Source organism: Narcine bancroftii, chromosome 3 (genome assembly GCF_036971445.1).
Source record: "Narcine bancroftii isolate sNarBan1 chromosome 3, sNarBan1.hap1, whole genome shotgun sequence".
Lineage (NCBI taxonomy): Eukaryota > Metazoa > Chordata > Chondrichthyes > Torpediniformes > Narcinidae > Narcine > Narcine bancroftii.
Window position 1 is genome coordinate 158,774,827 of NC_091471.1, and position 14,093 is coordinate 158,788,919.

The window sequence follows — 14,093 nt, forward strand, 5'->3', positions numbered from 1 at the left end:
CATAACAATAGGAACTTTCAAATTGCCATGTAAAATGGGGTTAACTGAGCAATTTGCCCGATTAGTGCCCCAGTTACACGGCAGTTAGAAAGGATCCGACCCGGTCAACCCTGTCGTAACCCAATCAGGTCCCTGTCCTACCTCAGGTAGTCAGGAAGCCCAATTAAACTTACCTAGGTCTCATCCACAGGTGATTTAAACAGGAGAATGGCCAACCTGCTTGTTCCATTTATGTCAGTGTTTGTGTGCGTGCATCACCGTGCAACCAGCATCTGAATATCCAGCAGTACTTCCAGTGAGTGCATGACGCATCATTGTGGGTGCAAGATTCTCCCCCCCCCCCCCCCATTAAAATGCCAGGTTGGCGATTTAATAGGTCCAAATCCCTTCAGTTTAAAAGGTGCTTCCAGCACCTTTACCCCAGTAATTGCACCTGGGTCCCAGGAGTATGTCCCAGGTGCTGCAATTTAAAAGGGGCTAATGAGTCGAAAGATTAAAGATTAAGCAAGGGCACTGAGGTGAGGTTCATTCAGAAGTCTGATAACTGCTAGGAATAAACTGTCTTTTGATATGCTAAGCATATCAACCAAAATATATACAAACATTTCTCATTAAATATACGCAGTGGGATTTTCTCACTTTTTTTCACCCCCTACCCTCCTTCCCCCCCTTCCCACCCCCCTCCCAAACCAATAAATATTCAACATATTGAATATGCCATTCCCTATGCCAAAACCATTAAACAATGTCATCACACAATGAAAAATAAACAAGAAAATTGTGTCATCTACTTTTACACACTGGATCAAGTCATTTTGTCGTCTTCTCATTCTATCATTTTAGGGGGTGGAGGTCCGCGGTAGGCCCTCTCTGTTGTGTTCCATGTACGGTTCCCAAATTTGTTCAAATAATATGACTTTTTTAAATTATATGTTATTTTTTCCAATGGAATACATTTATTCATTTCTATAGTTGTGGCAGGGTCCATTCTGTCATTTAAGAGAAGGTTGGATGTGTACGTGGAGGTGAGGGGGTTGGAGGGTTATTGGCGGAGAGCGGGAGGTTTGAGCTAGTGGAGTTGTTCTAGTGAACCGGTGCGGACTCGAAAGGCCAACATGGCCTGTTTCCGCTCCATAAATGGTTATATGGTTATATGTACCATTGCTGTACTCTCAGGCTCTCTTCTGATTTCCAAGTAGACATTATACATTTTTTTGCTACAGCTACATAAATCTTTTTTGTACTTCATCCAGTTTGAGGCCTAATTCTTTACTTCTTATATTCTTTGGCTTGGCTTCGCGGACGAAGATTTATGGAGGGGGTAAAAAGTCCACGTCAGCTGCAGGCTCGTTTGTGGCTGACAAGTCCGATGCGGGACAGGCAGACACGATTGCAGCGGTTGCAAGGGAAAATTGGTTGGTTGGGGTTGGGTGTTGGGTTTTTCCTCCTTTGCCTTTTGTCAGTGAGGTGGGCTCTGCGGTCTTCTTCAAAGGAGGTTGCTGCCCGCCAAACTGTGAGGCGCCAAGATGCACGGTTTGAGGCGTTATCAGCCCACTGGCGGTGGTCAATGTGGCAGGCACCAAGAGATTTCTTTAGGCAGTCCTTGTACCTTTTCTTTGGTGCACCTCTGTCACGGTGGCCAGTGGAGAGCTCGCCATATAACACGATCTTGGGAAGGCGATGGTCCTCCATTCTGGAGACGTGACCCATCCAGCGCAGCTGGATCTTCAGCAGCGTGGACACGATGCTGTCGACCTCTGCCATCTCGAGTACTTCGACGTTAGGGGTGTAAGCGCTCCAATGGATGTTGAGGATGGAGCGGAGACAACGCTGGTGGAAGCGTTCTAGGAGCCGTAGGTGGTGCCAGTAGAGGACCCATGATTCGGAGCCGAACAGGAGTGTGGGTATGACAACGGAATATCTCTGGATTTTTTGGTATGTTGCTTTTTGTGATTTTTATTTAATACCTGATTTAAATCTTCCCAAAACATTTTCATTTTCTAACATGCCCAAATTGCATGTACTGTTGTTCCCATTTCATAGAAACATAGAAGATAGGAGGAGGAGTAGGTCATTCGGCCCTTCGAGCCTGCTCCGCCATTCAATGAGATCATGGCTGATCTTAAAGTTCAGTACCCCATCCCTGCCTTCTCTCCGTAACCCCTAATTCCCTTATACTGAAGAAATGTATCTAATTCCCTCTTAAGTATATTCAATGAACCTGCCTCTACTGCCCTCTGGCAATGAATTCCACAGATTCACCACCCTCTGGGTAAAGAAATTCCTCCTCATCTCGGTCCTAAATGGTTTGCCTATTATCCTCGAACCATGGCCCCAGGTTCTGGACTCCCCCACCATTGGAAACATCCCTACCGCATCCATTCTGTCCAGTCCTGCCAGAATTTTATATGTCTCTGAGATCCCCTCTCAATCTTCTAAACTCCAGGGAGTACAATCCCAAATTGTGTAATCTTTCCTCATAATACCTGCCATTCCAGGTATCAGCCTGGTGAATTGCCTTTGCACTCCCTCCATTGCAAGAACATTCTTCCTCAGATAGGGCGACCAAAACTGCACACAATACTCCAGGTATGATCTCACCAAGGCTCTGTACAGCTGCAGTAAGGTATCCTTATTCCTATACTCAAACCCTCTTGATATGAAGGCCAACATACCACTTGCCTTTTTAACTGCCTGCTGTACCTGCATGCTCACCTTCAGTGACTGGTGCACGAGAACCCCTAGGTCTCTCTGCACTTCCCCATCTCCCAATCTATTGCCATTCAAGTAGTAATCTGCCCTCCGGTTTGTATTACCAAAGTGGATAACCTCACATTTATCGACATTGTAGTGCATTTGCCGTATATCTGCCCAGTCCCCCAATTTATCCAAATCACACTGGAGCTTCCTGACCCCCCCCTCATTGCACACAACCCCTCCTAGTTTAGTGTCGTCTGCAAATTTGGAGATATTACATCCAATCCCCTCATCTAGATCATTAATGTAAATTGTGAACAGCTGGGGTCCCAGTACAGATCCCTGTGGCACCCACTGGTCACCGCCTGCCACTCAGAAAACGAGCTGTTTATCCCAAGTCTCTGTCTTCTATCTGCCAGCCAGTTCTCAATCCACATCAATACCTTGCCCCCAATCCCATGAGCCTTGATTTTGGAAGCCAGTCATTTATGCGGGACCTTATCGAAGGCCTGTTGGAAGTCCAGGTACACCACATCCACTGGCTCTCCCCCATCTATTTTACCTGTCACCATCTCAAAGAATTCCAATAGATTTGTCGAGCATGATTTACCTTTTGTAAATCCATGTTGACTCTGTCCGATCCCTTCTCTGCTAGTCATATGCTCCGCTATTACATCCTTAATAATGGATTCCATCATTTTGCCCACTACTGATGTAAGGCTCACCGGTCTATAATTCCCTGCTTTTTCTCTACCCCCCCATTTTTAAATAGTGGGGTAACATTAGATACCCTCCAATCCATGGGTACTGATCCTGAGTCTATCAAGTTCTGGAAAATAATTCTTAAAGCATCTGCTATCTGAATGGCCACTTCCTTAAGTACCTTAGGATGTAGATTATCAGGCCCTTGGGATTTATCGGCCTTCAATTTCCCCAAGACCATGTCCTTAGAGATACTGATTTCTTTCAGCTCCTCCCTTGCATTAGTCTCTATGTTTCCCAACATCCTTGGGAGGTTATTTGTTTCCTCTCTTGTGAAAACAGAACTAAAGTAAGAATTTAATTGGTCTGCCATTTCCTTATTCCCCATTATATATTCTCCTGATTTTGACTGCAAGGGACCTACTCTGGATTTCACCAATCTTTTCCTCTTGACATGTCTATAAAAGCTTTCGCAGTTGGTTTTTATGTTTGCCGCAAGCTTACTTTCGTAATTTATTTTTGACCTCTTGATTAATCCCTTTGTCCTCCTTTGGTGCATCTTGAACTGTTCCCAGTCTTCGTATTTGGTACTTTTTTTGGCCAATTGATATGCTCTCTCTTTGGACCTAATGCTGTCTCTAATTTCCCTTGTTATCCACGATTGAGTCACCTTTTTTGGTTTATTTTTATGCCAAACCGGTATAAACGATTTCTGCAATACTTCCTGTGAATGCTTTCCATTGTCTATCCACCGTCAACCCCCCCCATAAACACCACCCATTCAATCTTACTCAAATCTATTAAATAATTCCCTTTATTTAAATTCAGGACCATAGTCTTGGTTTTAATTTCTTCACTCTCCATGTCGAGTGAGAATTCGATCATATTGTGATTGCTCCTACCCAAAGGGCCTCATACAACAAGATTGCTGATTAGCTCCATTTCATTCCTTCTTACAGCGAAAACATCTATCTGATAATGTTGGATCCCATTCTTTTAACTTTTGGGTCGTAAAATATAACCTGTGTAACTAAGTGGATCTTCTTCCATATATTGAGTAAATGATGCAGTACTAGTGAGCTTTTATATTGCACCAGCTTTTCATCCCACTTACAAAGTATATGTTCCGGTACCTTCTCCCCTATTTTATCTAGTTCTATCTTAGTCCAGTCTGGTTTTTCCCTTGTCTGGTAAAAATCTGATAAATACTTTAATTGTGCTGCTCTATAATAATTTTTTAAGTTTGGTAACTGCAAACCACCTTGGCTGTACCTCTCTATTAATTTATCTAACGCTACCCTCGGTTTTCCCCCTTTCCACAAGAATTTCCTTCATTGAAGAATTTCTCTGTTAATGGAATTGGTAACGATTGAAATAAGTATTGTATCCTTGGGAAGACATTCATTTTAATGCAATTTACCCTCCCTATCAACGTTAGCGGTAATTCTTTCCAATGTTCTAAGTCTTCCTGCAATTTCTTTATTCGTGGCTGATAATTTAGTTTGTACAAGTGGCTTAAATTATTATCTAACCTAATACCTAGGTATCGGATTGTTTGTGTTTGCCATTTAAATGGTGATTCTTTTTTAAATTCTGTATAATCCGCATTACTCATTGGCATCACTTCACTTCTGTTTGTGTTGATCTATTTCTCCATAGTCCTTCAATTTCTTATGTCGTTCTTTTATTGATATTTCTGGTTCTGTTAAGTATACTATGATGTCATCTGCAAATAAACTGATTTTATACTCCTTCTCCTTTATTTTTATCCCTTTTATTTTCTGTTCTTATCAGTTCTGCCAATGGTTCTATTGTTAAAGCGAACAATGAGGGGTTAATGGACATCCCTGTCTAGTTGACCTACTTAATTTTAATTGGTTCGATACATATCCATTTACTGTTACCTTCACCAATGGTCCATTATATAATGCTTTAATCCAATTAATATATTTTTCTGGTAGATTGAACCTCTAATACTTTGAATAAATAATTCCATTCTACTCTGTCAAAGGCTTTCTCTGCGTCTAAAGCAACAGCCACTGTTGGGTTATTTCCTTGAACTGCATGAATTAGATTAATAAGTTTACAAACATTATCCGCTGTTCGTCTTTTCTTAATAAATCCAGTTTGATCTTGTTTTGCTATTTTTGGTACACAATCGGCCAATCTGTACGCTAATAATTTCGCTATTATCTATAATCTGAATTAAGTGGAGATATTGGTCTATATGATGCTGGTGTTGATGATCCTTCCCCGTCTTTGGTATTACTGTAATTATTGCTGTCTTACATGAATCTGGCAAGTTTTGTGTTTCTTCTATCTGGTTCATTACTTCCAGGAGAGGAGGAATTAATAACTCTTTAAATGTTTTATAGAATTCTATTGGGAATCCATCCTCTCCAGACATTATATTGTTCGGCAGCTTTTTTAATATATCCTGTACTTCCTTTATTTCAAATGGTTTTATTAGTTTGTTTTGTTCCTCTTCTTGCAATTTTGGGAGTTCAATTTTAGCTATAAACTCTTCTATTTTATAATCTTTCCCTCGTTCTCGGTTTGGTATAATTGTTCATAAAATTCCTTAAAGTTCTCATTAATCTCTATTGGGTGATATGTAATTTGTTTGTCCTTTTACCTTGATGCCAATACAGTTCTTTTAGCTTGTTCTAAGTTGCCAGGCTAATATTTTATGTTTTTTCTCCCAGTTCGTAATACTTTTCCTTTATTTTCATTATGTTCTTCTCCACCTTGTATGTTTGTAATGTTTTGTATTTTAATTTTTGTCCGCCAATTCTCTCCTTTTTGTTCTATCATCCCTTTTTACTTGTTCCCTTTCTGTACTTACTATCTCATCTGCCCTCTAATGAAGGCTTTCATTGCATCCCATAATATAAATTTGTCTTTCACTGATTCTGTATTTATTTCAAAATTTGTTTTAATTTGGCATTCAATAAACTCTCTAAATTCCGGCCATTTAAGTAGCATGGAGTTTAGCCTCCATCTATATGTTCTTGGTGGGATGTCCTCCAATTTTATTGCTAATAACAAGGGTGAATGATCAGATAGTAATCTAGCTTTATATTCAGTTTTCCTAACTCTCCCTTGAATATGGGCCGACAATAAAAACATATTAGTCCTTGAGTATGTTTTATGCCTTCTTGAATAATATGAGTATTCTTTCTCCCTTGGGTGCTGCCTCCTCCATATATCCATAAGTTTCATTTAACCATAAATTTGGCCAATTTATTATTTTTGCTTGTCTTTCGTCCAGTTTTATCCAAATTTGGATGCAAATTAAGGTTAAAATCCCCTCCTATCAATATATTTCTTTGTGTATCTACAATCTTCAAAAACAATCCTGCATAAACTTTTGATCCTCCTCATTAGGTGCATATATATTGAGCAAATTCTAAAATTCTAAGTATATCTGAAACTTTATCATTACATACCTCCCTACTGGATCTATTATTTCTTCCTCTATTTTGATTGGTACATTTTTATTAATTAATATAGCTACACCTCTAGCTTTTGAATTATATGATGCTGCCACTACCCAGTCTCTCTTTAATTTGTTATGTTCCACTTCAGTTAGATGCATTTCCTGCACAAATGCTATATTTTTTCTATTTTCAATAAATTTAACAGCCTCTTCCTTTTAATTTGGTTATGTATTCCATTAATGTTTATAGTCCTATAGTTCAACGTGGCCATCTTGTATCCTGTTTACACCTCATTTCTGCTTCCTCACCACCACCATCCCCCTTTCCCTCATTTTCATCTTTTCCCTTTTTAAACTCAATGTTTGACAATACATTTAAAACATAAAATATTCCCACAACTCCCATATCCAATATTACCTTAACCCCAAATATCCCCCCCCCCCCCCCCCCCCCCCCCACTCTCAGAGTTGCCCCTTATCCCTTGCTGGGCAACCACAACTCCCCTTTCCCTTTGGATTGCGATCCTGCTCACAATTATCAACTGATTTTGCAGTGATGGTTATTCTCTCTCCCCCCCTCATCCCCCAGAAAACACTTTTTTTTACAATATATAACAGTTCTCCCTTTTTCCCCTTCCTTCCTTCCTTCCCTTCTCTTTCCCCTCTTTAGTTCTTTACATATACATTGTTTTTACATCTTTATATATATTTTATCTCCGTTCTTCATTCTTATTACATCTCTTCATCTCTCCTTCTGTCCTGCAAGCATTCTGCAAATTCTCGTGCTTTCTCCAGATCAGAGAATGGTCTGTTTTGCTCCCCAGGGTTAAATATTTTAAGCACAGCTGGATGTGAATTTATAACCTTTTTTTCCATGAGATCGATTTTACTGTATTAAACTCCTCCTTCTTCTTTGAGTTCAAAACTTGTGTCTGGGTATCAAAATATTTTTTGACCCTTGTATTCCAATGGTTTATTGTCTTCTCTAATTTTATTCCTTGCCCTCTCCAGTATATTTTCTCTTGTCGTATATCTCAAAATTTTTACTAAAATGGATCTTGGTTTTTGATGTGTCTGTGGTTTCGGAGCTATTGTTCTGTGTACCCTTTCTATTTCCATTCCTTCCTGTATTTCTGTCATTCCCAGGACCTTTGGGATCTATTCTTTTATAAATTCCTTCATATCTATGCCTTCTTCATCTTCCTTTAGGCCCTCTATTTTTATTGTTTTGCCTACTATAATTTTCCAACATATCAATTTTCCAAGCTAACAACTCTAGTATCTTTAATTTTTTCATCACTTTCTTCCAATTTTCCTCTTAAGTAGTTTTCTTCCATTTCTACAGCCGTTTCTCGTTCTTCCACATTTTCTACTCTTTTCCCTATTTCTGTCATGACTAGTTCTAATCTTTGCATTTTATCTTCTGTTCTTTTCATTTTTCTTTTAATTGCACTAAATTGTAATGACAACTATTCTTTTAATGCTCTCATTTGTTCTTCAAAAGAAAGCTTTATCTATATTCTGTCCATCTGTTTTACCTTCTATATCTCTGTGAAGATTTTGGTCGTCTTCTTCCTTCTGTGTCTGTACCTGTGTTTGTGTCTTCTTCTTCTTTGTATATCCGTGTCTCTTCTGATTTTTCTGACGAGTTGCTTGTCTCACTTTGTCGGGTCTCTTCTTGCTTGGCCTCTTGCTGTTGGTCCTCTCCTGAGCTGCTCATCTGTCGAGCCTCCTGCTGCTGCTCCTCTTGCCGTTCACCCTGTCGACTTTCTTTCTCACCTGGTACTTCACTCCCTCTCCTGCCGCTTTCCTCATCTTCCAGCTGAGAGCCCTGATGTCGGGCATCCCTCAGCTGGTCGTGCCGTGGTTGCCCGCTCCTCGGCTGAGCCCCCCTCCAGTCGGTGTTTTCCTTTACCTTAGATTGCGCACTGCTCATACGCGACTCCTCGCACGTGCAGTTGTGCACTTTTGTTTGGCTCAGAGCCATTTTTGCAGTCCACTGGTCGGGGGGGTCACGACTCCGCAGGGCCGACACCAACCTCTGATATCGGGCGCTCTTCTCCACCATGGCTCCCTGTTCCTTCATGCAGATAAGGCCTTCTCCTTTCTTTTCCGGAGTCTTTTCTTCTTTTCCCGTTGTTTTTATGTTTTCCTTCTTAAGTGCCATCTTTTTTCTCTTTGCAACTTCATCTTTTATTTCTTCTATTTTGTATTTATTGAACTTTGTCTTTTCTTTTTTACTTTTCTGGAGAATGCTGGTTTTACCCCATGATTCCTCCCCATGATTTCACATTCTCAACCCTCTTTCCTTTTTCTAGGCACCAGATGTAGATGGAGTCCATGGAGGGGAGGGTGTGATTTTCTGAGCTGTATTGGCCAACTTCTGCAGTTTCTTCTGATCTTGAACCGAGAAGCTCCCTGTCCCTGTCCCTGCTTTTGACGGTGCACCTGTAGACGTTGAGGGACACGGGAGACCATTTTTGTACAAGCTTTGATGCTCTTTGTATGGACTTGCATAATCTCTGAAACATTTTTTATTTTTCTGCAAAGTAAGTCTCTCTCAATCTCAGATCGACTAGGTGCTGAGGTGGTAACCATGCGGTCTTTAATTTTGTTTTATTTCAGGTAATGCACAGCCATACTCCAATGGAAGCGCGAGGTTCACATCGCAGCACTCGTACCATAGAGCTGAGAGGGATGACGAACGAACGGAAGTATGTAAACACACCCTTCCTCCCACCTGGTACAAAGACAACCCTGACACTGGATGATCTTTCCATCTCCTTTATCTGGCCCTGTCCTCTATTCTCAGTATCCTTCTGCTTTCCCTGTCTCTCCACCTCACTGACTATCTTCTGTCCAGTCCCCAATCACCTCTTGTCCATATTCCCCTTCCCACTTTGGTTTTGATAAAAGGTCCCGACCCAAAACATTGATGGACTGTTTCTACGGATGCTGCCTGATCTGCTGAGTCCCTCCAGCCTCTATGTTCACTCAAGCAGTGCAGTGAGATCTTGTGGAGATTACCATTCCCAACAACAACTGAGTGCTGTACTGTAATGACCAGATGGATCCATGTTGATTGTAGTATCTGCAGTTTTTCTGTTTTATTGAATGCTTGCCTGAGATGAGCAGTTGATTTTGTTTAGGATGGAAGATGTTTTGATGAGAATGAGGCTTAAGCTGTTTTTTAAATCATGTTCCAGCTGGCAATCACAGCCAAAATTTATCATGGGAATGTTGGGCTTGATTGGCTGAATTTGGCCTAGCTCTCTCTGGTCTGACCCCAGAGTCTGTGGTTTATGGATCCAGTCAGTTCTTCATCAGTTGGTTCATGGACTCTGACCTTCGCTAAGAATAAAAATGGAGACTAATGGGAGTTTGATTCTTTAATCATTGACTTTGGAAATGAGGGAGTTGGCTAAGGATGAGAGACTGGGACTTTTGTGTATTGCACTAAAATCACAGTGTATGCAGCCTTTCCTATTAATGTTAAGGGTTGTTGCTTGAAGTATAACAGAATATAACCATTGCCACTGCATGGAATTATTGTATATATGGAGCCTCATGCTCTCAGAACGATTTGGAAGTATATTTTTTAATTGATTTTGATTTTAACTCTATTTGATGTCCCAATCCTTTGTTCACCTTTTTCCAAAATGTTTTAAAGTTCTGCAAATTGCACCATTTTCATCCCAGTTTGACATGTCAGGATTCTTCAATCTTATTGGCAGATCAACCACTTGAGAGTATCAGTGGCGCCAACCTTGACAGTAACAACAGTGTAACCAGCAAGAGCAGTGTGTTGCTAAGCAAGGCTGCTCAGACCAGGCTTGTATTCCTTTCCTGGAACTAATTAGGAAGAGCAAAGAAAAACAAAGCTGCTGGTGGGTCAAGCAGCATCTGTGGAGGAGGCAAATGTTTTGGGTTAAGGCCCTGCATCAGGACTGGGAGTGTAGAGGGGAGATGGTCAGTAAAGATGAAAGGTAGGGGGACTGGCAAGTGATAGGTGAAGACAGATGATGGGCAGGTGGACATGTGCGGTAGGTGGAAAGTGCAGTCAGGAGATGGGTGTGAATGAGTGAATATGAGTGTGAGGAGAAAAAAGGGGACATGGGAAGTGTGGAGGTTCAGAGAGGATGGATGGCAATGAATGCAAAAGTGACTAGGTGCAGGATGTGGAACTAGGCAATAATGAGTAGACATAAGTTGGTGGAAGATGAGTATATAGAGCTAATGTGTTGGCTATTTCTGAAGACCCAACATATTGCAGTCACCCATTGCCCCCAATGCTTGTGAACCAGATAAGGTAACCTCTTTCAAAGTACATTGTCTGATCTTCTTTTGCACTATACCCCATAGATATTTGCTGCCCACTCAGATCTGGTCTCTTGGACAAGCCCAATTTTTCGTCTTACAAGTTGGCAGCTGTGCGTTTTGGCGATTGAAGACGTGAGGTCTGGAATTCCAACCCTGAACCTCTCCAAATTTCATTCCTCTCACAAGAAGCTCCTTAAAACAAATTAACCAAGTCTTTTGTCACCTGTATTAATGTACCAAATGTAACTATTTTTATGCCATGAAATACTTTGGAAGGACTTCCGCCAGAACAGCTAAACCTGGGGAAATAGTCCCTGCTGTAAAGCCGTTCGATTTCTGATCAAGGTTTGTTTCAGCAGCAGAAATCAAACCTCTCCAAATCCATATGTTGCCAAACTGAGGAAATTAATTACATTTTTCTTATTTCCAGGGAGGATTTTCAATGTTTTTACAGTTGTTACCTATAATCGTCTTGATCTTGGTTTCTGTATTGAGCCAATTGATGGTATCTTCTCCACCATACAGTCTGTACTATCGAGCGTGAGTATTACTGATGGCCTCTCGTATTCTTTAATTCAGAATTTTACCCTGACAATGTTTTGTGTGGTGCACCTCCACATTATTTGGCCAATATAAAAATGTTTGACCAATCTCTAATGGAATAAGCAGTGCGTAGCAATTCCACACTTCTGCTTTCATATCTGGCAGTAAGAAAAACTTATCAACCTGCCAATCATTATATTAATAGAGTTATGTCAATAAGTTCCAGCCAGTTATTTATTGAGCAATATTGAGAATTAGTTAAAACATGATTTAAAAAATAAAAAACCATAGGTTCTTTTTAAATTTAGACAAATTAAACATTTTTAAATTTAGACATACAGCATGGTAACAGGCCATTTCAGCCCACGACTCTGTGCCGCCCAATTAACCTAGATCCTCAGTACGTTTCGAACGGGAGGAAACCCTGGTCCCGATCACTGGCGCTGTGACACAAACTGTGCCGCCTCAAAGATTGTTCTTAAAGATTGTTGATTCTGATCCACTTCCATAGTGAGTGTTGTCCTATCAATGTAATCTGCAAGAGAGCACAATTGTATTGAGGCTACCTATTCTCTGAGGAGTTGGATTAAAGGATATGTTTATAGAAAAGATTACTGTGCACTGTTATTTTTAATCTTATTTACTTGAATAATTCTGGTCCTAGCATTGACATATGATTCATATAAATCCTGAATATGATTTGAGACCATCTTGAGCGAAGACAGGAACTAAAATAATGCCATAAATAGTGCAGAGCAGAGCATCGTCGAAGCCACACAAGTCAATCATCCAAAGGGTCCATTGCACTTTCCAGAAGGACACCAGCTTTTCCGCTTCTTAAACACAATGTTACCATGGCTTTGGCTCTGTATAAATGTCTTTTTTCTTTGGCTTGGCTTCGCGGACGAAGATTTATGGAGGGGGTAAAAAAAAGTCCACGTCAGCTGCAGGCTCGTTTGTGGCTGACCAGTCCGATGCGGGACAGGCAGACACGGCTGCAGCGGTTGCAAGGGAAAATTGGTTGGTTGGGGTTGGGTGTTGGGTTTTTCCTCCTTTGCCTTTTGTCAGTGAGGTGGGCTCTGCGGTCTTCTTCAAAGGAGGCTGCTGCCCGCCAAACTGTGAGGCGCCAAGATGCACGGTTTGAGGCGTTTTCAGCCCACTGGCGGTGGTCAATGTGGCAGGCACCAAGAGATTTCTTTAGGCAGTCCTTGTACCTTTTCTTTGGTGCACCTCTGTCACGGTGGCCAGTATAAATGTAAGACTGTATTTAATGAACAGAATGTTTTTTTTTCAACTATTATTTGCATTTTCAGTGCTGTAGGACATACTATCAAGAGACAAAGCAGCATCCTTAATGTAGTTTATTTTGTCAACAAAGACTTTGAGAAAGAGTATACAGGTGCATTATTACAAAAAGTGGAAAAGAGTGTTGAAGAAGATTATATAATCAACCTTCGAAATAACTGCTGGAAAGAACGTCAGGAGAGTAAGTTGCTTGGCTTTGTCTAAAATTTCAGTGCTTGGAAAATATTTTGAATGTAATCTTTTAAGACCCATCACATTGTTCAACTTGGACCCAGTGGACAATTGGTGCTAAATGTTTGTTGGACCAGTTTGCACTAAGACTGAACATGGGGTGGATAATGGATGACTGTCCCCACTTTGGGGCACTCCTTCCACTTTTTCACACAAGAATCCCTATTTGAGCTGCCCTGAGGTGAAACAGGCTTGCCCAGTGGATGACAGCACAGCACAGGGCAGTACACCACCTGAACAGGCCCATGTGTGCCTGTGCTGAGTATGATGCCCAATTTAAACTAAAACCTTGTGGCTTGCACATGATGCATCTCCCTCTTCCCTACATGTTCATATGTACCCCAAAGCCTTGGTCCTATTTACTCAATACTCTCCAGCACAGGAATTATTCTTATGACCCTCGACTGCTATCCCTATGAAGTAATTGTAACCTTTGTGTAGAGTCTAAAATTGAACAGCATAATGAACACTGGTGGCACATTACAGAAATGTTCTTTGTGTGTAGTTGGAGACTTTCTGAATTCTTTGTATAGATTTTATACTTTCAAAATACTGAGTGACTCTTGACAGACAAAGAATCCTTATTCCAGTTCAGTCCTTAATGTATTCCTTGGTCATAATTTCTCTACAATTTCAAGGCTTTTGTTTTGAGATGCAAAGATGTCTTTTGGTAAGACATTCTTTGATAATTTTTGTCTCTTCCTAGTTGGTGTAAGCAATGAGGTGATTATAATGACCTATTTCTTGTATGAAGGTCGAATTGGCAGTGGCTGGAGGGAAATTAGTGTGGAGCAAGATCTGAAAGCCTGCATATCAGTATCCATACTTCTAAACTAGTCGTCCAGTCACCTAATCA

The 14,093-nt window shown here is 40.8% G+C and overlaps 1 protein-coding gene across 1 annotated transcript in view; it reads left to right on the forward strand.

Moving 5' to 3' along the window:
* The window catches only part of dnajb14 (DnaJ heat shock protein family (Hsp40) member B14), a 51,437-nt gene that overhangs the window by 34,483 nt on the left and 2,861 nt on the right, over positions 1-14,093 (forward strand). The window contains exons 5-7 of the mRNA XM_069925602.1: positions 9,464-9,552; positions 11,589-11,698; positions 13,015-13,187. Of these exons, the coding sequence (XP_069781703.1) occupies positions 9,464-9,552; positions 11,589-11,698; positions 13,015-13,187 (372 nt within the window). The remainder of the gene's footprint in view (positions 1-9,463; positions 9,553-11,588; positions 11,699-13,014; positions 13,188-14,093) is intronic.